Consider the following 26,530-nt stretch of genomic DNA (forward strand, 5'->3'; position numbering starts at 1 on the left):
GCATGACCCTTTCAATGTTGTTGCGCACATTTTGTTTCACTCTATTAACTGGCGTGAAGGAACTTAAACGCCCCCTTTCGGTCACTTCATAAATCTACATGCTGAATGCACATCAACTTGTTAGTCCTGTAAAAACATAGTTGCTCCCTGACAAATTACTTCTGCTTTTGCTTTTTTGTTTATATCAGACAAATATAACCTGATGAAAGACAAAAAGCTGTTTTCAAATCATGATTTAATCTATTGGCCCTATTTGGAAAAAGTAGGTTCCTCCTAAACCTAAGGTACTGTCAGTTATTTCTGATAACTGGCAATGAAGGAATTGTGGCCTACTCTGCTTTGCAGAATTGTTTTATTTCAGCCACGTTTCTCAGCATGAATCCCACATTTAAGGTCAGGACATCGCTTGTTAGTTGTCTTTTTGCGACACTAGTGGCCTTTATTTTCTAATTTTTTGACAGTGAGCTGACAAGAAAGAGGTTTAGTGAGAGGGAAGACACGTAGCAAACATGAGTCGCGCGTTCCATCTCTGTGCCCCCGACACGCCCCTCTTAGTTGAATTTAAAACCAAACTTTGACTAGGCCGTCTCCAAAATGTTCAGTTTGGGTTTTATTTGACCCCTCAGAGGTGGACATTCTGTGGTTCTTTGAATATCCTGCTGCATAACCCAAGTACGTTTGACCTGAAGCACACAAACGAATGGCCAGACATTCTTTAGAGCTTTCTGCCAGAGAGCAGAATCAGTTACAGGATGTTTTCCAGGTCATGAAGCATTAAACCGGCCCCAGACCATCACCATATTGCTACCATCTTTGACTGTAGGTATGAGGTTCTTTTTCTAAAATGCTGTTTGTCAAGGGTTTCGTGGAGATGGGCCCAAAATGCAGACAGGAATGCAGGAGCACCACGGGGAGTTGTAAAACAAAGGTTTAATAAATAAAAGCAAAATCGTATAATACGGCATGAGGCAGCGAAGGACATGGACAGATAGGACATGGTCGTGAGGAGTAAACAGAACAGAAGGGTATGTGTACCCTCCATGGCCTTGATAAGAACAGTGAGACTGATTGGTGTGAAGCAGGTATAATAAATAATGCTGATTACAGAGACTGAAAGCAAAAACATGACTGAAACTAAACAAAGATACTACAAATATCCTTTGAAAGAATACAGTATTATGAACACATAGATAAACCATAAAGCTAAATACAAAGAAAAGCATGAAAAATGCATAAAATATAAGAAAAATTAACTGATATGGTGAAACCCTTTAGAAAATAAACCCAAAATACTATGAATCATGACAGTGTTAGTTTGGCACTAGATGTAACAGGACACACACTGTCCAAAAAGGTCCGCTGCTGTCTTGTCAGTTCACAGCATATTTTCATATAGTCATTTCATATAGTAGGTAAAATATACATGTTTGAACACCGCTGAAGTACTTCCAATGACAATATATACTATTTACAGTGTGTTCACCTGGCTCTGCTGAGAGAAGATTACTTAAGAATAATGAAGCTTGTCAAGAAGTCTCAACATAACATAAACTGTATAGGTGTGTATCTGTTTCTGGAGGTTAAAACCTGCCTGTCTTTGTTTAGTAAAGAAACTCGAGGTGGGTAGAGTAACCAACTGTACTTAAATAAGAGCAGTGTTACTTCAAAATAATTTTACTCAAGTAGAAGTAAAAGGTAACTGCAACTAGCTCCTACCCACCTCCGATAAGCTGCACATGTGGAGATAAAACTGTGGATGTGAAAGTAGTTGAAATAAAAAACTTTTTGAACATTCCAGTGGATCCAAACCTGGTGTGACATCATCAGGCTCTGTGGTAAAATCCCCCCAAAATCATAGAACTGTGATTGTGTGAAAACAATGTAACAATGAGCTACTGTTACATTAAAATTTTAGATCCATGATTGTTTGTTAGTAAAAACACATCTGTACAGCACAGCTAAATAATACAGCAACTGGTTTTCATTTAATTTATTTGTGTGCTTGGAGTGTGTGTGTGTGTGTGTGTGTGTGTGTGTGTGTGTGTGTGTCATTCACTGAGTTGGAGGGCCTCATCTTGGTATTCCCTCCATAAAACTCAAATAGACAAACAGTCTTAAGTTTATCTTTTAGCATTTCAACAGATATTTGATTTTTAGCTGCAATAATATACTAATTGTCTTAAGTAACTAAAATAATGAAAGCTTATTTTGTTTTGGTAAACACTGACCTCTGGCACATTCTATCTTCCAACAGGTGCGCGCAGACAAAACATTCCCCTGGGGTTTGCATACAATTTATTAGTTCTGGGGTGGTACAATCTAGGAAGTGGATTAAGAGGGGGATTGTCTAGCAAGATTAAGCTTTATATGTTGATCTTGTAATAATTATTGGAATGAAATTAAAGTATTTTGCTTTGACAAACATGTAAAAACAAAAGAAAAGGGTATTAAAATGGCATTTAGGTCAGCTAAAGAGCAACATTCATGGATGATTTAAGCTTTAAATGGTGTAACTTTGTTAATGCATGGCTGAGCTATGCAGCTCCAATGAAAGCTCAGTTTCTAAAGGGCTTCAACTAAATTTAATCTTAGTATGTTTGTTATTATTTGAAGATGTTTCAGTTTAGCTTTGTTTTTTGTTTTTTTGGGGTGGTGCTTTAGTTCATTCCTCAGGTTCACTTCCTTAATAATTATTTTATTTTGTTCATGATGCATTGTAGTTTATGTTCATTAAGAGCTTCTATTGGTTAGATTGTTTTCCTGCACCTCTGTTCAGCTCATTCCTGTTTTTGTTACTACTTCCTGCCACAGTCAGCTTGTAATCAGTTTCATTCAGTCCACCTGCACCATGCCAGTCTCCCTGTTCACCAGTACAACGTTCATTTTGTACGCCTTTGTTCTGTTTACTCCTCGCTGGTTTTTACTGCTTATTCCATGCCATGTATACTGTTGCCCATATTCATGCCTGCATCTGCTTCCACCTGCCTGCTGCTAGTTTTCTTTTGGTTATTCAGTAAACATTCTTTCACTTACCACGTTGCCTCCGCCTGCCCGCCTCCGAAACCTCCCTCCTGACACTGGAGAGTTTCATATATTTTTCTAGGGATGCAATGATGTAGAAGGAGAAGTGAACCAAAATCTGAGAATGAAACAGTATGGTTGCCTTTTGATGACATTTTTAACTTAAAAAAGGTGGAAAATGTCTTTTAAAAACAAAAAACTGTCTGGAGATGCTGGGTGTAAATAACGCCTGACCTATAAAAAAATTCTAGCATGCCAGCGTTCCTGTTATTCGCAGATCCCTGCTCATTTGTGACATCGGAGGATTTCTGCAGTGAGAAACAGATTGCAACACCCACAGCTACCATCTGCCTTTCTGAAATGGGCTGCCATCGGTTAGCAGGCTTTCACCACATCCAGCGGATCACGGGACACTTTTTATTTTCCACATAGAACGAAACAAATCTGATTCTGACCAGTTAAATGCAGACCTGCTTGTATCATAGAGGAGAGGAAAGTCTTGAAAGTCACTTAAAGAGAGTAAAAATGTTATGACCAAAACTACTTGATGCAAACAAAGAAAAGGAAATGAGTACAGAGAGTCATGCTTGTCTGATAGCGAGACAAGCATGACTCTCTGTACTTACTCAACGGTGAGACTCAACGGACGCAACGGTAAGTTTATTAAAACAGCAGTGTCCAAAGTCGGCCCTCAGTGGCCGGTATCCTGCATGTTTTACTTCTCTCACTGTTTCAACACGCTTGAATCAAACGATGGTTCATTTGCAGGCCTCTACAGAACTTTATGACATATTCTGATGAGGTAGTTGGACCCATAGGCAGAAATTATGGGGGGGATGGGGCCCCAATCTGGGGAAAAACCTAATAATTCAATAAAGAAACTTACATTTTTAAACAATATAAAAATAAAAACTCTGTCAATTGCCCCTAAGGAAATGGAATTTGGCTAGACCATTAGATGATAGTTTCTCTGATACTTTGTCCAGTTCTGCCGGAGGTGCGGTGGTGGCGTTGGACGGTGGAAAGGTGAGTGGTCAGAGGGAAGCTGGAGAGACCTTGAAGCTGCAAGGTCCATGAGATCAGCTGGAGGAGTGGTGAGGAGATTCCGAGGAGAGATTTTGGAGGGAGAAGACCAACGCCCCAAGGGAACAAGGAATCTAGCCATTGTCCAGAATCAGAACATCAATGTGGGAGCAGCTATCTGTCAAGACAGATGGACAACACACAGATAAGTGAGAGAAGCCTGTTTACCACTGATATGAGTAAAACAATCTGGCCTCTGTCTTAGGGAAAAAGCCCCACTTGAAGCTCTTCCTGATGAGTCCCACCCTGCAGGGAAGAGAGAGAAAAACCAAGCCAACCTGCACACAGTCCTGCAGATGAGACAGCGAGGTACAGGTCTCCACCCTTAAAGAAGCATTCAGATTGTAGAGAGAGAGAAAACAACCAGTTGAATTAAGGTAACTGATTTGCTTCCATATAACAGTACGGGACATCTTAAATGCCAATAAATTCACAGCATGAGCTAAAAGCAGATTTGCATTTACATAATCAGAGAGAACATTGTACAAAGAAAACAAGTGTTTTTGCATTCTAAATTAAAAGAGTATTCAACAGTTTGTCTCGACACGAAGAGGAGAAAATGTCGCACCATGGACTGAACAGTGAGGCAGAGGAAGGATTTATCGAGAACGTTAGGAACCTTTTGGCCTGTCTAAACCTCTTTCTATTTTTACTTCCATCATTTTATTCTCTGGATGAGGCTGTTTAGTAGATCTACTGTCTTAACTACTTTCCTCATATAGCGTTCATTATATCGGCACCAGACAGCACCCTAACCCTAATCTTGCACATTGGATATCAAAAGTGAAATTAGCATTGATGTATGGGCAGATCTGCTTAAATAAAGCACATTAAGATGTTGTTACAGGCGTTACAGTGTGTGGCTGATATCGGTTTAACTTGAGGCATTTGTATCAGTTTTTCCCAGAAGAAAAGGTGCACTAAAACCTTTTTATCACAGTCTTCTCCATTTGATCAGATTGCTTCCAATGCCTATTTCACACTTAAAAGCTCCCTGATCTCCAGGCAGGTAAAGGATGACTGATGGAAAGAGGTCCTTGGTTCAGGTGATAAATAGGATTGAGGATTTTCTTTCTCAGCTGTAATCTTTCAAACATATTTTTATCCATAGAATCTCATTTTCCTGTATTGTTTCCATATATTTGCTTCTCAGCAGGAAATGTTCACTATGTGCTTATTGAAACTACTTACAGTCATATGAAAAAAATTGACACCCCACAAAGGTTTCTAACATATTTGGACATATAGATATTTAGTATCAATCCTTGAGTTTATGTTAAATAAACTCAAGTAACACAAACTGAAGAAAAATACCTTATTTTTCGTTGTGAAATGTAATTTTACTAAATGTATATTCAAGTATAGGACAAAATTAGGACAACCCTACATGGATTCCCACTTAAAATGGTTAAAATCCCACACAGTTTTATCACATCAGGTGGACATGATGAGAACAATTTTTACTTAGCATTTTGAAGGTTTGTCCAGTTCAACCCTGGACAAACCTCATGAACTGTGTTTGGGTTTTATTTGTGTTTGTTTTTTGGTCATTTTTGAGTTCTTTATTATTGTCATTTAGGGGTTTCCATATCAGGTTATTCCACTGTGTTCTGTATTGTACTAGGTCATATCTTTTTACTTCATTCTTTTGTGTTTAGCTTCTTACTTATTCTTGCGTTCTGTTTGTGCATTTTAATTTATTTAAATTTACTCTAATTCAGCTCCCTTGGTGTTTTCTGTGTTCATTAGTCTCCCTGTTCTTACTCTGCCACAGCTGTTCTACATTCCCTATGAATAAACTCACTTGGTTTTAATGTCAGTCTCCACTGTTGCTTCGGTTTTTAAGCTCCTTGTTTGCTCTTGTCCAGAATTCACACAATTAATATTATTTCCTAGACTGGAAAGTAGCAGCCTTCTGGGTAAATGATCTTCAGCTGACTCATAAAGTGCAGCGCCGTAGAAAGAGAGTTACGACACTCTTTGAACTCGCCGATACACGTGGTTCATGTAGCTCTCAATAGTTCCAAACATCTCAGCGGTGTCAGTCAGGTTGAACGGCTTCAGGCGCAACATAACGCAAAAAGCTAATTTTTTCACTCTTTCCTGTGACTTTTGGTAATTAAATAATAATGAACTGATTACTGGCTACTAAATCATAATTTGAAAATTCAAACAGAAGTAACAATACCTAATATAAATGCTCTTTCTGATCTCCTCCGCATGCTAGCACATGCTAGCAGAATACATTTATAGCATCCCATGCTAGCACATGCTAGCAGGGATGCTAAAAATGTATTCTGTGCCAGCGGTTAAGAGCTCTGATCAAACTTACCTTCGGATCTACATCCTATACTACGTGGAAAGATCTATTGCCTATGTATTAAAAAAAAAAAAAAATCCAAATATTACAGATGGAAAATGAGCAGAATTAAAATTTTATTTCAAAATTTAATCATTTTTAAATGAATGAGGAAAATATGTAGCTGTATGAAAATATAACTGAAGACCTGGGATGAATTCTTAATTTTTGTAGAAGACATAATTATACTATTTTTTGCTGTCATGTGAACTGAGTACTTGTATCTATAACAGAGTTGATTGTGACCGTAGTCTGACAACTGTTGTAAAATTGTAATTCATTGACTAAAATGTTCTTTTAATTCAAAATGTAGTTAAAATCGTATTAGATGACAAAACAACTGAATTGTGCAAAAATAAATGTCCAAACAATTTATTGTAAGATGATGCATGTGTTTTTATGTTGGCAGGAAGTACAACAAGATGGAAGCAAGTTGTGGGTTACCATTTTAGTGGCAATTCCACTAATGGAGCTAATTACAAGCCAGTCATCCAAGACATCATTGAGAGAGCAGCTTCCATAGGTCTTGTTGTGGTAAATATCACCACTGACATGGGCAGTGCTAACCAAGCGATGTGGCGGGCTTTTGGAGTGGGCCACAAGAAAACATTTGTCTAACACCCAGTACCACCAGACAAAAGGCTGTACTTCATGCCAGATGTCCCTCATCTGGTGAAGAATTTGAAGAGTGCCCTGGTTAGTGGTCAGACCTTCACAATTCCACCAGAAATTGTACAAAAAGAGAGTCTGCCACACAATGAGGTTTCACCGGGTCCTTTGAAAGATTTGGTAGATTTTCAGGAACAAATGCCTTTGTAAGATATATAAAATGCAAAACTAGCTTTAATAAATAAGTACTTGCACTACCATTTATACAGTTTATTAATTACATCCGCACCAATAAACTGTATCTGATCAAATCTGGACAAGGTAGAAATGTGCCCATGTCCGAATGAGGGTTCATCCTTCTTGGCATCATTGGCACCAGCTCCTTTTGAAGTCAGTCACCACATCTGCTGACCTCCCAGAAAACAATACAGAAACAATCAATATCATAGCTAGAAGGCAAAAAAAAAAGTTAATGTGTTCCTCTGTAGGTTCAGCAGGCTACCATGGTTGGGTGTGCTGCATTTGGATGCACCAATCGGTCAGAGAAAGGAATCCATATGTATGGCTTCCCAAAAGATCCTGAAAGAAGGAAAAAATGGTTGGTTCAAGTCAGTAGAAGCAACCTCACTTTGTTAAAGCAAAGGGAGCTACTTATATAAGTCACTGTTTTTACTTTCATGGAGTTCAAAGCTGTCTCTGTGACAGAATTTCATTTCTTTTTTGCAGAAATTAACTGGGAAAAGCTGCCATGTTGCACAGAGGTTAATTATGCTTGGGTTACGCTCTTCAGGGCTGTCATCCCACCCAAAAGGAAGCATTTGAGCAAATATCTTCAACAGACCATCCCTGCTCTTTTTGTCGTTGTATCTCTGCTCAGCAGCTGTTCACTGATCATCATCTTCGACCCCAATCCACTCGGAGACCTCTGGAACGTCATCTGAGAAGTATCTAAAACAAAAATCGAAAGCACCGAATGAATATGGCTGAGTTGGGGAGACCCAAAACGTGCCTGATTGATCCGATATGTCACCTTATCTGACAATGTCTAGGCTGCAGTCACTGCATCAATCTTCACTTTCACACCATCACTATAAATACAAATTATGCAATCTGGTGAAGCTGTGCGGATTAGGGCTAGCAGACAGTTGCCTGTCTGTGAAAACATGGTGAAAGGTCACTGGTTCATTAAGTTTGGGTGATTGCCACGTGTTGAACGTAGAGCAAGAGGGGATGAGCTCCTTTCGCCATCTTACAAGAAAGCACAAACATATTGTGAAATCATTTCTGATGTGAGGTTTTTACTCATCTTAAACACAAATGTCAGGATTTTAATGATTTATTTAAACTATTCATTTTCAAGGCTGGGTTAATTTTTACAAGAAACAACATGAGTGATTTTTAGCAATAAGAACATAGTGGGGGTGTATCTACATCATGCAGTGGGGGTTGTTGCTGCTGCTTTGCATTAAGTGGATGGGTACTGAGAAGGACTACCTCTAAATTCTTCAACGTCACCACAAAACAGGAAGTACATGGTTGAAACTTGGAGTCACCTGAGTGTTCCAACAGGGCAATGGTCCCAAAAGTATCTCCAAACAGGCTAACATGAAGCTTCTGGAATGTCCCTGACCTCAACCCTAAGTAAAAGATTTGTAAATTATGCCTAAAAACTGGGTCTGTGCCAAGAAACCAACCAATTTAAATTAACTCTAGCAGTTCTGCTTAGAACCGTGGCCAAATATCCAGCCCGAACCAAATAATCTGGCAATAAATTCCAACTTGGACACCAGGATGTGGTTTTTAAAAGTATTAAACGTGTTTTATCAGTTCCAAACAAACTAAAAGCAGACTAGTTAAAAAAAACAAAATCTTTTTAAAGCCTTAAATTAATTTTTCATACCCATGATGAGTGTGTAGAAGTGCTGAGGAAAAGACTTTATCATTTAGTTCCAGTATACAGATGTATAAGTAAGATCAAGTGTTACCCTTTAAAGCTACATGCATATAGAACGTATTGTTTGCGGTGCAAAATTGACTTCCGAGTCTTTAAATTCACATACAAACTGACCCGTCTGATTTAAACAAAACCCAGTGGAAACTCAACCTCAGCTTGAATCAAACAGTCTGTTTAAATTGCAGACCTTTCTCCACTTCAGAGATAATTACCCCCATTATTCTATTGATCAAGTGGCACCTGAAAATCCCTTTAATGTTTTACTCTCTTTGTGTTCAGCAGGAGCATCGAAGCTCTTGTGTCAAAAAAGCGAGGACTTATTTTTAAAAAAGGGGGCTCTGAGGACCGTGTGGGCCGTAGGTTCAGCCTCCGGAGAAATCGGATACCCACCTGCATCCAGCTAATCCTGCTGCATGACTGTTCCCCAACAATAAAGTCTTCATCACTTGCTGTACCTTCAACAAATGATTATGGATCAAAATCTGAATCTAAGTGTTAGAAAAATCTCAAACCTTACAGAGATTTCAATGTGGCTCATTGGATTTGCAAACTAATTCATTAATAAGGCAATCATACAGTGAAAGTGAGGTCACTTCATGAGGGGTTAATTATTCCCATCTCCCCCTGGGATGAACAGAAATGTCTTCCTGTGACCTCTATCAGTAAAACCAGTGCAGACAGCCAGCATACTACTGTCCATTAAAGGACATTTTAACAATGTTTTCAGACTTTTTGGTATTGACTTGGTTGTAAATACAAACCTCTGCAGGCAGAAACCCAACAATGTGATTGTTTTTGTAGTCTGACCTGTTGATTTCAGCCTACTCATTTAGAGGACCAACCACTCAAGGTTTAGGTGAAATTATAAGCATTTGTTTTCTGTTCATGTCTTGACCTTTTGCTCATGCCAAGCCTGTCTTGCCAGCCTGTCCATGTTTGTTTTTTGCCACCGTCTTCTTCAGTAAGTTTCTGTTCATTAAATCATTTCACTTACCATCATGCTGCCTGCTCGTCTGCATGCCGGGGTCCTCCGCTACACAAACCCTGACAGAATGTGGACTATAACATATATTTTACAACCTCTCACATGAGATATTTACATTGATGCTGTTTCCTCACACAAAAAACTCTCACATTAATCCCCTGAGCAACATGGACATATCCTACTGCTGATTGGTTGAGTTCACCAGGAGTCATTGCTTTTCTCTAACCAACAATTTTTCTGCTACATCAGTCAATCCCACCTTCAGGTCCCTGACTGCTTACGTTGTGGTAGCATTGATCTGACGGGCTGCCACAAGACCTCAGGAACAATCTCCTTTGCACAGATAAGGTCAAAGAAGAACTGTTTAATGTGTTTTTGCTTAAATGTGTTTTTTTATTTCAAACATGGGGCTGGACATTATTGCCAAATGGAGGTAGAGGCTGGATGATTCTGGCTTGTTTTGGACACCTTGAGTCACTGAATTAACCACAAACTGCACTGTGTACCAAACTATGACCATCAGCAAGAGGAAAAACATCTGGAAGCAGAAGTTGGCAGTTTCTTGTCAACACTATGGAAAGATATCAGCAATGACATCAACTGTTGCTGGCCATCAATCTGTAAAGGATCCAAAGGCAATTTCCACACAGTTTGAAGTTCATTATTCAACCCAGAGTAAGATTATCTGCAAATACTATGAAGGACAGAAACCTTAAGTTGGTTCTCAAGCACAGTGGTGGGGTGGTGATGATTTGGGTTTGTCTTACAGCCACAGGTCCAGGGCGTCTTGCAGTCATTTAGTTGCTTGTATCCAGGATCTTTTTCCTTTAGCCATGATGGGGGGAAGCAGCAATGAAAACCATGACCTCTGACCTAAAGGTGCGGTCAACTATTCAGTTTGGCCACAAAACTCAATGAAATGATAAAAGAAAACTATTCAAAAAGAGACCTTAAAATTCACCTCAGTTTTCCTCAGCACAAACATCAATCCTTCACATTCAAAGTAACTGGCAATGGATGAATGCCTTTAGTTGCAATGCAGTGGAGCCGACCCATTTGGAGAGGGACAAAATCTGGTGAAACCAGAACCAGTTCTCTGTTGGTTCCTCAGCATTTCAAGTGGAATCTTTAAAATTGTGCCATGGCGTCATTATGCTAAAAAAAGAAGACAAAAACTGATTATCAATCGTTTTTTTGAGCGTGTCGACTTTCAAATTGAACGTTTTATTTTATTAAAATGAATTGGAGCGCATTTCAAGGGAGAAATGCTGCCCTCTTCTGGACTGTTTTTATATAAGAAATGAAGGTGCTTTCAAAAGAGCAATTTGCTGTTTTTGTTGATAATCAAACATGTTATAGATATATTTTTTTATTAAAAACCTAATGGCTTTATTGAGATACACTGTTGCTCTATTACTGCATTTCACAAAAAAACACCACTAAAATATAAAGAAATGCAGAATAGTGTTTAACTGTGTGTAGACATTTGATTAAATGTTCTATATATCAGGAAACAATCATAAATAATGTGGCTTATGCCAAGCCTTAAAATTATTCAGATAAAATTTTGATGGACACCAGCATTTAAACGTTTCTGTTTATTTGACCACATTAAACCACATTGGAAAACCCACCTTTAGTCACCTTAATTAACAAATAAAGTAGAAGTCAGTGGCTGCAGATTAACTGATAAATGATAAACTAAAAACTGTTAGTGTGAGCACCTTTATAAATACAGTTTGCTGTATATAGCATACAGGTGTGTGTGTGTTAACACAAAACCAGGATGGAAAGGTATCAGCAATGACCTCAGTGAAGCAACTGTTAACAGGTTATAAGGCTGTAATTTTACATAGAGAAAGATTTCTTTTCCAAGCAGAAAACATCTCAGACAGCTGTCAATCTTCCCAGGAGTGGGTGTCCCAGCAGATTTACCCCAAGGTCAGAGTGTGAAGCTCAGAGAAATGACCAAAAACCCAAACATTCCATCTCAGCCTCGACAGGCCTCAGTTAGAAGGTTCAATGTCACGTTTAATACAGGACAGGACAGTTAGAAAAATACTGAACAATTATGGCTTGTTTAGAGGACTTGAAAGGGCGGTACTCTCTAAAAAGAATGGCAGCAAGACCTATGGTTTGTAAAGATCACCTAACTATTCACCATTTATTGTCCCGAATGGGAAACTCAGTTGGCAGCAGGTCCTCCAGAAGTTGCACTGCAAACCACAAAAAAGTCAACTCACTTTCAACACCCAAACAATACAAAACATTACTTATTTAAAAAGACTGTTTCACGGGGAACAAATAGATTTCTTTATCCTGTTGAATTTTTGTCTTTTTATCTATAACAGTCCTTATTTCGGGATGGAGGGTAAGAAAATGTATTTATTTATCCTTAGTTTTTATTAGTGTTTAAGTACAGGTGGGCTTCATCCTTCACCACAGGCCCATGCTTGTCATCGTCACCATTCAGCAGACTAATAATAACTGTATGGTCTGCAAATTTAAGGATGTCTCTGTTGCCATGGTAACTGCTACAGTTTTTAATGTACAAGGGTGACAGAACACATCCTTGTGGAGACCCAGTGGACGAGAGACGATGCTCATCATTGCCATTTAGTCTCAGTCTCCAAGGTCTGTTTAATAACCTGAGATCTGATTTATCAACAGGAAACGTCAGGAATAATATCCTTTGGACATATGGGACCAAAGTTGAGATGTTTGGAGAAGACAAAACACAGCAGATCAACACCATGTCTTCATACATATTATCAAGCACAATGGTGGAGGAGTCATGATGTGAGCTTATTCTGCACCAGCTGAGAGCCTTATAGTCATTGGTCTAAGCATCAGATGCAAAGCTGAAACAGACTCTAGAGCAGAGGAGACATGTTCTCTGGAGTAACAAATAATTATTTTCTGTCCGGCCACCCAGAGAGGTGGAATCTTACTTGTCTGACTGTGTCTTGTTTGAAGAGAAAAGTTTGGTGGAGGGAGAATAATAGAGTTTATACATAACAAGTGTCACCTGTTGCGGTTCCAGAATGTATCAAGTGTTGTGCTGCCCTCTGCTGCTGTAACGTTGTAATTACAACTTTAATGTTGCTGGCTTAACATTTAATCAATTAATAGTCAAACTCAATAAGCACCAATCTTAAAATGACAAAAAATAAAAAATAAAGTAAATACTTATATAGGAATAATTTAATTGTGACTTTTAAAGCTAGTCTTTCTATAAGAATTACAGGAATAAAAACAACTAATGTTCTGTTTCATAATGGGAAAGATTTAACTGAAACAATAAAAGCGGATCAGTTTAGTGAAAGTCAACTCCAAATGCTTCATGAGCCTCAGCTAAATCTGTACTACTGAACATTGAGCCTAAAGATAAGCTCCGAATATGTGTTGTCACCTCTAACACCACTTCCTCAAAGCTGATACCTCCCGACCGAGCCGCCCTCTTAGGTCTAAACATGACTCAGTCAGTGTGTAGCCCGCCTCCATGATCTGCTCATATATAATCAGGAGCACCTCCAGTCACAGGGAACCGCTCAGACGTCCAGAGGGAGCAAAGATCAGCCACTCCAGCGTTCGGGAAGATAAACAGTGACAGGAAAACAATGATGAGGGTCTGCAGTCTGCAAAATCTGATAACATGTAAGTCAGCCCTATAATCATTGCACACAAATACCTGCTTCTTATTGAGCTTATTTGATTTCCAGTTGGGTGTTTGTAAATGTTTTTAAAGTCACACTGAAGTTTGGTTGCACGACTTCAGTTCTCAGTAAAACTGATCCTGAAAAAAGGTCAAATTGTGTAAAATGATGCTGAAAACTATCATACAACCTGATCAGGTTTGAATTAGACTGAAGGTAATTTGCATTTAAATAAATGTTAAATTATAACCCAGATTTCCCATAGGGAAGTTACACAGTGCAAAGGTTTTACAATGATTGATTCAGTGTGAAGGCAATAAATATTTCAGCTAAACCAGTGGAGGCAGGGAGAAATGTTTGTAGATTTTAATGTTTGGTCGTGTTTTCTCTTCTCTTCATGCAGCACAGCTTAGAAACCTGTTCTAGTGGATTTATTGGTGTTGAAAATGTTTCATCAGTTTCATGCAGTGTTGTCCTTGAATAACTAAACTGAAAACATTAAGATCAAACTGTCTGAAAGGGACACTGAAACGCGACACACCGCATCGTTTCCATTTCCTGCACACCAACACGTTATTCGCTGAAGAAACGATCTGTGTGGTTTTTGCTCGACAGACGGTTAATTGAAAGCCTCTTGGGAACTGAAGCAAAACACAATGTAGATGCATGACTTTAAAACCTGCCAACATTCCACGAAACATGCTTTAAAAGGCTAAAACCAGCAAAGGGTTATTCTCTCTATACTTCATCCTCTGTACCTTTGCAGATCACTGATGGTATTTATCACTGATCCATCCATCTAATGTCTTCCACTTATTCAAAGCAGGGATGCAGGCAGGAAGGGTTCAGGAGGAAAACCCAGATGCTCTCTGTCTCCAGGGACACTATAACTCCTCTTTAGAAACCCTAAATGTTCCCAAGCTAAAAGGATTGCACACTTCCTGCTGTAATCGGTCCATGCTTTCCTTACAAGGTGCACCTCACAAGTTGTAAAAACATCCTACACTTAATTAAGTAGAACAGTTTTTCCCACTCCAACTTGACCCACACTTTGGGAAGCCCTGAAGGGGAGGGTAATCATAATCTCTAGTTAATTTGAGTACTTATGTGTTGTGCGCCAATGCGCATTGCATTTTTCTTGACTGGTTTAGTTTTTAGGAAGTTTTACATCACAAAATATAGTATATTTCTGAGTAACTTGTACTCAGTGACAGTAATATCTGCTGATATTCAGTGTGAATTGACTAACATGTTCGTGTGGAATTACAGGTCTGCTGTTAAATTCAGCGTTCACTTTTTCAACAACACAATGTCAAGATTCGCCAACAACAGAACTGACATCATCATCTACTTTCAGTTCGACTAATGAATCTCTGATAACTCCATTATCCACTACAAATGCATCCAGTCAGACCAGCAGCAGTCAACCAATTGTCCCCACCAGGGTTACAGAAACCACCACATCAGGTTCTACTGAGAAGACCACCATAAATGTTTCTGCATCTTCTTCACCATCGCCACCGTCCACGTCTATCACAGCTACAACAGGAATTCAGACTACGTGGAATACAACCTTCACAGACATGACGGTTCAGCCGAATGACACCACCCAAACATCCAATACATCCACTGACTTCACCACTAATGCCATTCCCATCACCAACACCACTGATCTACCAACAATTACTGAGAACAACATCACCAGCAAGGTCACCACAACTGGTTCCACATCCAGTACCAAAGCTTCACAACCAGCAAGCTCAACAGGTGCTCCAACCACCATGTCCTATGCTACTTCACCCGCCAGTCCCACATCGACCAGAGCCCCCACCAGCGGTACCACACCTGAAGAGAAAGAACAGACTTCAAAGCCATTTAGCTCAGGTAGGCAGCTCAACTAATTTACTTTCTTTTTATTCTGAAGGAAAGTAGCATTTATGATCTACAGTTTCGGTTAGAGGTTTACAGGCTAATTCTGACTGAATATTTGATCACTCTTCATTATCAGAATTCAGTTAAATTGCTTGGTTTCCTGACACAGATCCGTTTTTAAGCACAGTTCACAGACTTATACAAGAGTTGAGGTAAGAGCCATGGGAAGCCCATTCCAAGCCGCTGTGGGCTGTCCTTGAATACTAACCAGTGTCCGTTTCTCTGTGGTTAACAGTTTGAGATAGGTTGTTCAAACTTGGAGACCGCTGGGTGTCCCAGCAGGACAGTGGTGTCTAGTAGATATGGAAACTGGGTTTGAAGAGGCCAGCAGACTAACAATAAGCTTCGAAAATGTTCTTTCCGTGAGCTTGACCTAAGTCCTGCTTGAAATGTGCGGACTGTGTCTAAAAGCCAGGTCCAGGTCCGAAATCCAACCAGTTTAACTGAATTTTATGTAAAAACTTCAAAAATCTCATAGCAAACATAGCAAAGAGAAAAATATTTGCAAAAATAAAATGTAATTATACTATTTGTTAAAGAAATATGGGTAAACTGCTCTTTATTACAATGATCTCAATGTCAACCACTGGAATTCATTGCTTTCTAGGACAACGGGCAACATGTAGGCTACAAAATAATAGATGTTCTGACATTTTCAAGCTACGGTGTCACTCCTAACATCCTAACCACACCTTAATATTACCATTCTAAAACAGATAAGAGTCCTATAAAGTGTTTTTGTTCACAGCGGCCTGATGTAGCACCTCCTCCACCTGTCCCACTTCTCTGACCTCATTAAAGGAGAAAAGTTCATTCTGTGGTTAATATGTGAACAGTTCTCTTCTAACACTTCCTTGTTTTACTTTAGAGTGAGTTCTTCATGAGATTTATAAATGAACAAATGAAAAAGAAACACGTCTTTTTATTAACGGCACTTTCTCCCTGCTCGGTAAACCTGTTACAGAAATCATTCTGAAGTTTACTGCAAGGTATTTGCTTCTGCTGTTATTTATAATTTCATCCTGCTTGTTGTTGAGCCCTTTAACAGATAAGAAATCCAGGTTTTGGCGTCATCCGGTTAGCATTTATTTCCTTCGCGCGGGAACTAAACTCCCTTCTCATCATCACTGACTGTTGCAGTCCTGTAATAAATATGAGTCGAAACCTTTATGGTTTCTTGTAGGGCTGCTGATTTCATGAAAAGCTGAGTGAGTTAAGGTGTGATGGCTTTGCATCACCATTATATTCAGGAGAGTTTGGGACAGAATTAAAAACAATTAAAAAAAAACACTGGTTCATGAAGTTCCCCGACCATTTACCCCATGAGCTGGGATTATTAAATTTGGGACTAGGATTTAAGAGTTTCCCTCCACTGACAGGATAAGAGTAAATCAATAATTTAGATTTTTTTTATGTAATCAAGATGTACCCCAAAATGGCGAAGGGCAAACTAACCACCACCCTTTCGTGAGATTTCTTCATTGCAACAACAAAAATAACCCAAAATGTTTTTGTAACTAACCCAGGCCTGTTTGTGGTGATGAAATGAAATCACTGAAATACACCAAAAACCAAGCAGGTGTAGAGTGGAGCACCACTTAAATCTTGCTGTTGTCACATTTGAGCTGCCTGGGGTTACCTGGCATCTGCCTATATTCATAAATATCCAACATTATTAAAAACTTCACCTGAAATGGGCCAAGGAATTTAACATAAAGAACAATACTTGCAAAAAATGCATTTATTAAAAAATTATAAACAGTCTTTGGGGCCCAGGTTTACTGGCCCTGTGAGTCCTTTCTAGCTACTTGTTTTTCAGCTGCTTTGTTATTTGTGCATCTCTCTCTGCTCAGCTACAGGTGACTCGATCCAGCTTCTCTCAGACCGGCATACAGATCCATGTTCCCTGATGTCACTCAGCAGAAGTTATTGAACACTTTGCATATGTTAATGGCCTTTTCTTTCTAAACTAAATATGGAAACTGCTACCTGATTGTTTATAACCCCAAACGCATGTTATCCAAAAGACTGGCAGCTTTGTAACGGTGTTGAAAAGAGTACATCCTTTTCTTTACACCACTGACAGTAAATGTAAAACAATATATTGCAGAAGTTACATTTATTTAATACGAGAAACAGAACTAAAGCTAAAACTACATTTATATTAAAAAGGGCTGAGAATGAGTGGGATTAAAATGAGTTATAAAGAGGGATGAAGAGGATTAGTGGGATGTAAACAGTTTGCAAAGAGGGATTGGGATGAGTGGAATGAACACAGTGTAAAACGGGGAGAAGATTAGAAAGATAAAAAAAATAGAAAAAGAGTTGGATGAAATGGGGTCATAATGCTTAATCAGGGGAACCAGTGGGATGAGAAGGTCTGAAGAAATGACAGAGGAGGAGTGTGATAAACAGATGTTGTAAAAGGTATGAGAAAGTCATAAGGAGGAATCTACTGAATATCAGAAGAACTTAAAGTTCTGTAGACTGAGTCATTCTGAACAGTGTGTCAACAGGGCATGACTGAGGAAGTCCGATTTTAGATGTCTGAATACTGTGTTGTGACCACTGGCTGTATGGTCTAACTACGGTGGGTCAGCACCGAAAGTCTGTAGCCAAAGTAAAAGCAGTGATCCAGAACTTATTGACCAATGAGGAACACTACAAATCGTTAAAAACTGCGAAGAATATTTCTGTACATCTCGAGGTTGTGAGCCCCTCGGCTAGATCCACTTTTGATGCCCTACCCACTCCAATTTAATTTTCAGGGAGTCTTACATACCAGCAGGCTTTGAGGCATAGTTAGTTTACAACGTCCGCTGGCAGACAGCTCCAAGATGTACCCCAAAATGGCAAAGGGCAAACTAACCACCACCCTTTGGTGAGATTTCTTCATTGCAAAAACAAAAATAACCCAAAATGTTTTTGTAACTAACCCAGGCCTGTTTGTGGTGATGAAATGAAATCACTGAAATACACCAAAAACCAAGCAGGTGTAGAGTGGAGCACCACTTAAATCTTGCTGTTGTCACATTTGAGCTGCCTGGGGTTACCTGGCATCTGCCTATATTCATAAATATCCAACATTATTAAAAACTTCACCTGAAATGGGCCAAGGAATTTAACATAAAGAACAATACTTGCAAAAAATGCATTTATTAAAAAATTATAAACAGTCTTTGGGGCCCAGGTTTACTGGCCCTGTGAGTCCTTTCTAGCTACTTGTTTTTCAGCTGCTTTGTTATTTGTGCATCTCTCTCTGCTCAGCTACAGGTGACTCGATCCAGCTTCTCTCAGACCGGCATACAGATCCATGTTCCCTGATGTCACTCAGCAGAAGTTATTGAACACTTTGCATATGTTAATGGCCGCTTTGTAACGGTGTTGAAAAGAGTACATCCTTTTCTTTACACCACTGACAGTAAATGTAAAACAATATATTGCAGAAGTTACATTTATGTAATACAAGAAACAGAACTAAAGCTAAAACTACATTTATATTATAATGTCACCACAGACAGTCAGTTATAACACCGGAGACCCTTTTACATGCATTGTTTGAATCTGCAGCCATATAGCATTTTGCTTTTAATCTGGTTATCTTTGCTGATTTAGTCTCTGAGATAAAATTGTTTTTATCCATAACATGTAAATATGTGGTTTCAAATCCAGAGTTAAAAAAGGACTCAGAACACTACATATTTCATATTAGTGTTGCTTCACTGACTGTGTTTGTTTTAATGTTCTTACATGGACATTTTCTATTAATTTAAAAGTTCAAAGGTCATGTTGTTTGATCTGTTGGAAGAGTTCAGAAGTTCATGGTACACTTACCTTACAGCTGCGTTATTCAGAGAGATTGAGTCATGACCCTTAGTTGTTTTGGTCTTCATGTGTGTTTGTGTTCTCTTCATCTTCCTGTTGTCTACAGAGAATATGAGCCCTCTAGGTCTCATTGTTCTCTAGATCCTCCTGTTATCATGCTCGTTTCACTTCCCATTATTCCTCGTTTGTCAGCCTGGTGCCACAATCCTCTGTGTTTCTGCCCATGTTCTATGTCGTCTTTGTAAGGTTTTCAATTTTTAATTAAATCATAATCATCATGTTCTTGTTTCCACTTGGGTCCTACTCCAAACAGACAATTCATGACAGATTGTACAATCAGCTGAGAACACGTTTTTATTAAATCGGTCAGCTGCTATAATGGCAGGATTTACTAAACTCTGTGTCTTTTTGTCTCATCTATTGCCAAAATAACACTCCTGTTTAAACAGAACCATTGGCCACATTAGATCAAAATGCATTTGAGAAATGAAACTGAGCTGGAATATCAGTAAAAAAAATACCTAAAGAATTAAGCCTTATCATGAACATCTTTCAATAAATGAACCAGAATCCAGATACCAGAATCACTGATACTAATCTTTATTCCAATAGCTCTACACATGGATCCTCTTTTTGATTGCGGGCTTCCACTAATCAGGTTAATAATTAATAAAAATCTGAGAAATGTAAACTTTTTCCACCCTTACAAGTTGAGCCATTAAAAACGTACTCCACTGTGAAAGGAGAACCAAATGGATCTTCGATCTAATCCAAGCAAACATCTTTAATGAGTCATTTTGCATGGCCTTGGTGGTCAGCCTCCCCTGTTCCTATGATACACTAAATTATTCCACTAAACTTAAGAGGAAGAAAGCCTGATTTCTTGTCTCTTTTGATGTCCGCTTCAGGAAGAGTTGCATTCATCGTGTGTATGTTCCTCCTGTTGGTCCTCCTGGTGCTGGGAGGATTTTACTATTACAAATTTAGGTGAGTCCTGTAAATCACAATAAATCTGCCTCCAGAGCCACCTTTATATAAAAATGTGCACTACTTTCTATTACTCTTTACAGACGGACATCATACGGCCCCCTAGATGACAGCAATGACCATGGCAGTTTTGCAAACTTCACCAACCCGATGTACGACCCTTGATGTGTTGGATCTCTGATCTCAGAAGAGTTAAAAGTTCTACAGACTGAGCCGTTCTGCACAGAGAGTTTCAGCAGTTTGTGACGGAGGACGTCAGTGAAGTCAGAATATACATGTATCGGTTATGAAACCTGTCTTGAACACTGGCTAAGTGGATGTTTTTGGTGTTTTTTTTGTTTGTTAAGAACTATTTTCTTAATGTTTTCCTCACCGTAAAAACTGACTATGCACTGAAAGTCAAACTAACAATTGTGACCTCCATATGTAGAACACACTGACTGCAAGACGGTGGCTAATAAGGAAGCAGGTGTTTCAATACTAAATGAAGTTTTTTTTTTTTATATAACTATAGTCAGATTTCTTTCGATACCTTAGTCTTCATGGTATTTTTAGGGTCACTTTAAGTAAAACTGTGGGATAATACTTTTGCACTTGAAAATGTAAATGGGCTCTTTAGAAAGATTAAAAGCCCAGAAAGTAGAATTAGTTTAAATAAATGTCAAAAGTTTTAAGGAAGGATTTTTATTCAAAGTCTATGAAACTTTATCTTTTACAATAAATTGCATTTATTTATCCATATGGAAGCTTAGGAAATAAATAATGGTGAATATGTTTTTTTTAAAGATAAAAGTTTTTCTAATATAACATTATATCCAATAATGTGACTTAAAAACTCATAAATCAATTAATTGTTTTCTTCTGTTTCACCTGATTCCAGTTCTACTTCTGTGTTTTTGTTTCACTTTGCTTTTGAAGCCAGGACACAGTTTGGATTGTAATTTTACCTCAGGTTGCTGTGTGTTTAATATCTGAGAAAAAAAAATCTGTTTTGATTGTGTGATGCTTTTCCATCGGTGAATTTAAATTGTGATTAAAAAACTATGTGAGGTATTGATGATGACAATTTTGGGGAAATCATTTTTAGCTTTATGTGGTCACTTAGTTGTGAGTTTTTCACTGTACTGTAGATTGTGTGCTTGGTGGAAAAAAAGCTGCTATTTAAGTGTTAATTCGGAAATTTAACCACCAGCTAGCTAGCACAAGCTAGGGGGCAAATTAACCGGCTAGTAAGCTTGTAGCTAGCTCACTAGCTAACAAAGAGGCCAAATAGCTAGATATGTCTGAAAAAGCTACTTTACAATCTTTAAGTTAACATTAAGAATTTAACTTCGAACTACTTTTCACAAACAGAAAGATCCTAACAATCAAGCTAGTTTAAAGACTAAGCTAGCTAGTTAGCTGCCTTTTCAAGTAGTTTGTGTTTATCTAGTTAGCTAGCATGTAAGAGGTAGGTCGGTATTTGTAGAAAAAAAAGTTTCATTAACATTATTATAAAAAATAAAATCCACATTAATCCAGGAAGGTGTCAGACAAGTGGTCGTTCTTGCATGTCACAAGCTCAGATTCTTCCTCTGCGTCAGCCGAGTCTCCTCTCCAGAACCGTAAGTCCTACTTACCATTTTCCAGTCTTCCCTGTTAACATCCAGGACGACTTGTAACACTGTTCTCCTACCCGCGACCGTGTTTACAAGTGGGGGTGTTATTATATCAATTTGCATGCTTCCACCTGCCCACTGCTAACTTCTGCCATGCTACACACCAACACGAATCTCACTATCCATGCGTCAGTCTTAGTCGTGACAGAAGGTATGGTTGCTAAATAGCTTGTTGCCTGGCTAGTCAGTGTGCAGATAGTTATCTTAAAAATGTTTATATTCAGATATTTTATTAATGTAAAATAGTATGGCTTTCTAATTAGACTCAAGGACCTTGATTTTCAAATGCAAAGTTTAATTTGATCTGAAAAGAGGACTTTGGACAACTGGACGATAGTCTGATCCTCTTTCTTCTTAGCCCAGGTAAGATGCTTCTGATGTTGTCTTTAGGTCAGTTTTAACACAAGGACATAGGCAGCAATAATCCATGCCTTGGTTACTTTTGTGTTGTTGCCTTTGAAGCTCTGACCCCAGCTGCTAGCCACACCATGTGAAAATACCCCAAACCCTTAGTTGGCTATTGCTTCGCAATTCTCTCTAGGCCGTGTGTATCCCTGTTGCTCAAGCACGTCTTTCTACCCCTCTTTTACCTTCCACCTAATTTTCCATTGATGAGCTTGGATATGACACAGCCAATTCACTACTCCTCACCATGACTGTGTAGGCCATAATATTCTGTAATAAAAGTAAATTTTTATTAGTTTTATGTAAAACTTTGATTTCTGAGGCATTGGTTTTTTGGTTTACAATAGCTGTTAGCCACAATTCAAAATGAACAGATATAAATGCTCTGTGTGTAATGAACGATGATAAATATTATTACATATAATAAATATTACATGTTTTTTTCAATCGTGTTTCTTATGCACACTTTCTCAATCTGTATGGCAGTTTAATAGATATAAAAACACACAAATTGAAGTGATTTTAAAAATTTAAGTTTTGCCTGTATGGTGGTCATACAGATTTCCAGGATGCCTCAGCGTGTACTAAATCGAGCAACAGCACAGCTTTGGATAAAAGACCCTAAAAGTAGACCTTTTTATTCAACCCACTGATACACCACTCAATTTGTCGCCATTACTGGGCAGCGGTAATTACAGAGGGAGTCGTTTTTCATGCCACGCTGTCATTATCAGGCCCTAAATAATCTATTTGGTGTGTGTCCATATGGGTTGCCTTTGTAATTACACTGCAGGAAGGGTGTTACCATTATTTACTGTAGTAACATCTGGACCAGCTAAATTCCAATATGATATAAGGATTTAAACAAAGTGAATATTAATGTAGCCTAAATCTGGTCTGAATCTTTATGCTGGTAAAGAAATAACTGCGATCATGATGCCTTTAAACCCCTTAGACAATAGTAAGTCAGAGCAGCAGTCTTGTTGCTCTGAATACCATTTCATTTTATCAGGCTTCTAAAACCAGGTATAGGCTCTATGCTGTTGTCTTGGAGTTGCTCAAAGGTCTGAACCCACAGTAGCTAGTAATAGAGAGTCTCTTACTATTAAAATGACTTCTCACACTCCTTCATCAAATACAGGGTTGAAACTAACCCCTAAAATATATTCTCAGAGGGATTCCAGATGTGAATTGTCCAAAAATGTTGTCCATATACTGATCTCCGAGGAAGAGGTAAACAGGCTCTTTCAGTGCATGAAAACAAAGAAAGCTGGAGGACCTGATTACGTCTCCCCATCATGCCTGAAAGCCTGTGCAAATCAACTCGCTCCGTTCTTCACAAGGATCTTCAACAAGTCACTGGAGAAATGTGAGGTCCCCTCCTTCCTCAAACGATCCACCATCATCCCGGTTCCCAAGAAACTCACCATTGTAGGATTAAATGACTACAGGCCTGTAGCCCTGACGTCTGTGATCATGAAGTCCTTTGAGCGGCTGGTGTTGAAGCACCTGAAAGACATCACAGGCTTACTGAGCAAACAGGTCAGCAGATGATGCTGTTAACTTAGGTCTACACTTCATCCTGCAACACCTCGACCGTCCAGGGACGTACGCCAGGATCCTGTTTGTAGACTTCAGCTCAGCCTTCAACACCATCATACCAGACATCCTCCACCAGAAGCTCACCCAGCTCAACGTCCCAGCCTCCACCTGTCAGTGGATCAACAGCTTCCTGATGGACCGACAGCAGCAGGTGAGACTGGGGAGCCTCTTCTCCCGATCCAGATCAATAAGTACTGGTGCCCCCCAGGGATGTGTTCTATCCCCACTCCTCTTCTCTCTGTACACAAATGACTGCACCTCATCGGACTCGTCCGTGAAACTCTTTAAGTTTGCAGATGACACCACTGTCATTGGACTGATCCAGGACGGTGATGAGTCTGCATACAGACAGCAGGTGGATCGGCTGGTACACTGGTGCAGTCAGAACTACCTTGAACTCAACCCACTCAAGTCTGTGGAGATGGTGGTGGACTTTCGGAGAACACCACCCCCATACACCTCCCTCACCATCCTCAACAACACTGTATCGGCCGTGGACCACTTCAGGTTCTTAGGAACCACCATCTCTGAGGACCTGAGATGGTCATCACACATAGACACTGTTTGAAAGAAGGCCCAGCAGAGACTGTACTTCCTGAGGCAACTCAAGAAGTTCAACCTTCCACAGGAGCTGCTGGTCATCTTCTAAACTGCCATCATTCAGTCTGTCCTGTCTTCATCCATCTCAGTGTGGTTTGGCTCATCCACAAAACAGGACAGGTCCAGACTGCAATGAATAATCAGGAATGCAGAGAGAATAATCAGAGCTGACCTTCCCTCCATCCAGGACTTATACAGGTCTAGGGCCAAGAAAAGAGCTGCTAAAATCTCTGCAGATCCCACACACCCTGCACATAAACTGTTTAGAGTTTTACCTTCAGGTGGCGCTACAGAGCACTGTTCACTAAAACCATCCGCCACAGAGACAGTTTCTTCCCCCAGGCTGTTTCTCTGTTGAACATTCAATAGAGTACAAAACAACAGCATACAGATGTTGCAAATGCACCTTTTTATTATATATGTGTACATTGTAAATTGTAAATTTGTATATTCTGTAATACAAAAACAGAACAAAAGAGCAAAGTGTACCGGAGACAAATTCCTTGTTTGTATGTACGAACTTGGCAATAAAGCTGATTCTGATTCTGATTAGGAGATAAAAACAAACAATGTTTGCACCCAGCAGGCTTTCAAACTTACTTTAATAACCTGTCATTGCATGCCAATGTTTTAACCCGCCCCTAATGTCTTTATATATTCCTCTCAGTTGCGCAGACCTTGTAATCTCTAAAGATGTCTGATCTACAGTTCTCCAGCCTTTCTGAAGGTCTTTCATGCCTTTCTTTGGATGTTGGCTTATTTTCCACTCATGTTCAGTCCACCAATTGGTCATGACTTCAGACTTTTTGCACAGTGCAAAATCAACTTAGCAAAATGTAGGGGAATGTGTTATGATTCTGGCACGTCTGCTCTACCCTGTCTCCCTGGCTGCAATCAGCAGATTAGATGCACCTGGTGGCTGCTGCAGTGTAGTACAATCTGTTGAATGCCAAGCACCTGTGTCTTCCCTGATATATACTGACTCTGACAGGCAGACGGTGCCAGATTTTTGAAAGCCATCGTGTGAGTAGATATCCAACGTTCCTTCCTGTCTGATCATTGTTCTTGATTTTGCCTTTTGGATTTATGCCTCTGCCTGCTCCCTGTCAGACTATTTGGATTTTGGTTGTCGACCTTGTTTACTGCATCTGGTTTATGCCTCTGCCTGCCCCTTGCCTGACGCCTCTTGTTCCGATCATTGACCCTGTTTCTGTCCTTGGATTATTGAGCCTGGAGTCACTTCTTACCTGAGCTGTGGAGATCACTGCCTGCTGCCCACTGAGGTTTGCCCTCTGGGTTTCAAGTTCCACTCAAGACAAAAGCAGGTTAGTGGCTTTTCTGATCCCTGCAAAATCTGGAGAGACTACAAGTCACTAATCCTTCTTTCTGCCTCAGTGATTCCTGGAAGCTGTGAGGAGTGTTACCTGTGTGATGTTTTCCTGTGGCTGAATAAACCTTTTAAACTTTCAGTACTGCATCTGGCTGAATCTTGGGTCCGCCTTTTTCTGATTCATAGCAGAATGTGTGTTTAGTCAATGTTTTCTTTGTAACAATGTTTCTTGGCAAACCATTTCACACCTTCAAAAAGCCAGTTTCTTTCTGCTTAAATGGTGCCACAACTGCAAAGAATATGCCTCCTGGTCGAACAATGAAAAACTTGCTTGGGTGTGCTTGTGCTGCCAGGGTGACTGGCAGAAACACAATGGCTAACTTGCAACAAATGCTGGTTGAAGAATGGGATGCTATCCCACAGCAGTGTATGACCAATCTGGTGCCCAGCATGAGGAAGAGGTGCCAGGCTGTTGCGGTACTGTACGGTTTTCCCAAGTACTACTGAGTGCTCTGTTTGTTAAA

The 26,530-nt window shown here is 39.4% G+C and overlaps 1 protein-coding gene across 1 annotated transcript; it reads left to right on the forward strand.

Annotated features, from left to right (window-relative positions):
* The first annotated feature begins 12,375 nt into the window (after positions 1–12,375).
* parm1 (prostate androgen-regulated mucin-like protein 1) lies at positions 12,376–21,932 on the forward strand. The gene is made up of 5 exons (XM_047372233.1): positions 12,376–12,382; positions 13,537–13,668; positions 14,937–15,551; positions 20,333–20,411; positions 20,495–21,932. Exons 1-5 carry the CDS (start codon positions 12,376–12,378, stop codon positions 20,574–20,576), a joined length of 915 nt encoding a protein of 304 aa, XP_047228189.1. The 3' UTR covers positions 20,577–21,932.
* Positions 21,933–26,530: the final 4,598 nt, after the last annotated feature.

This window comes from Girardinichthys multiradiatus, chromosome 8 (genome assembly GCF_021462225.1).
Source record: "Girardinichthys multiradiatus isolate DD_20200921_A chromosome 8, DD_fGirMul_XY1, whole genome shotgun sequence".
NCBI lineage: Eukaryota > Metazoa > Chordata > Actinopteri > Cyprinodontiformes > Goodeidae > Girardinichthys > Girardinichthys multiradiatus.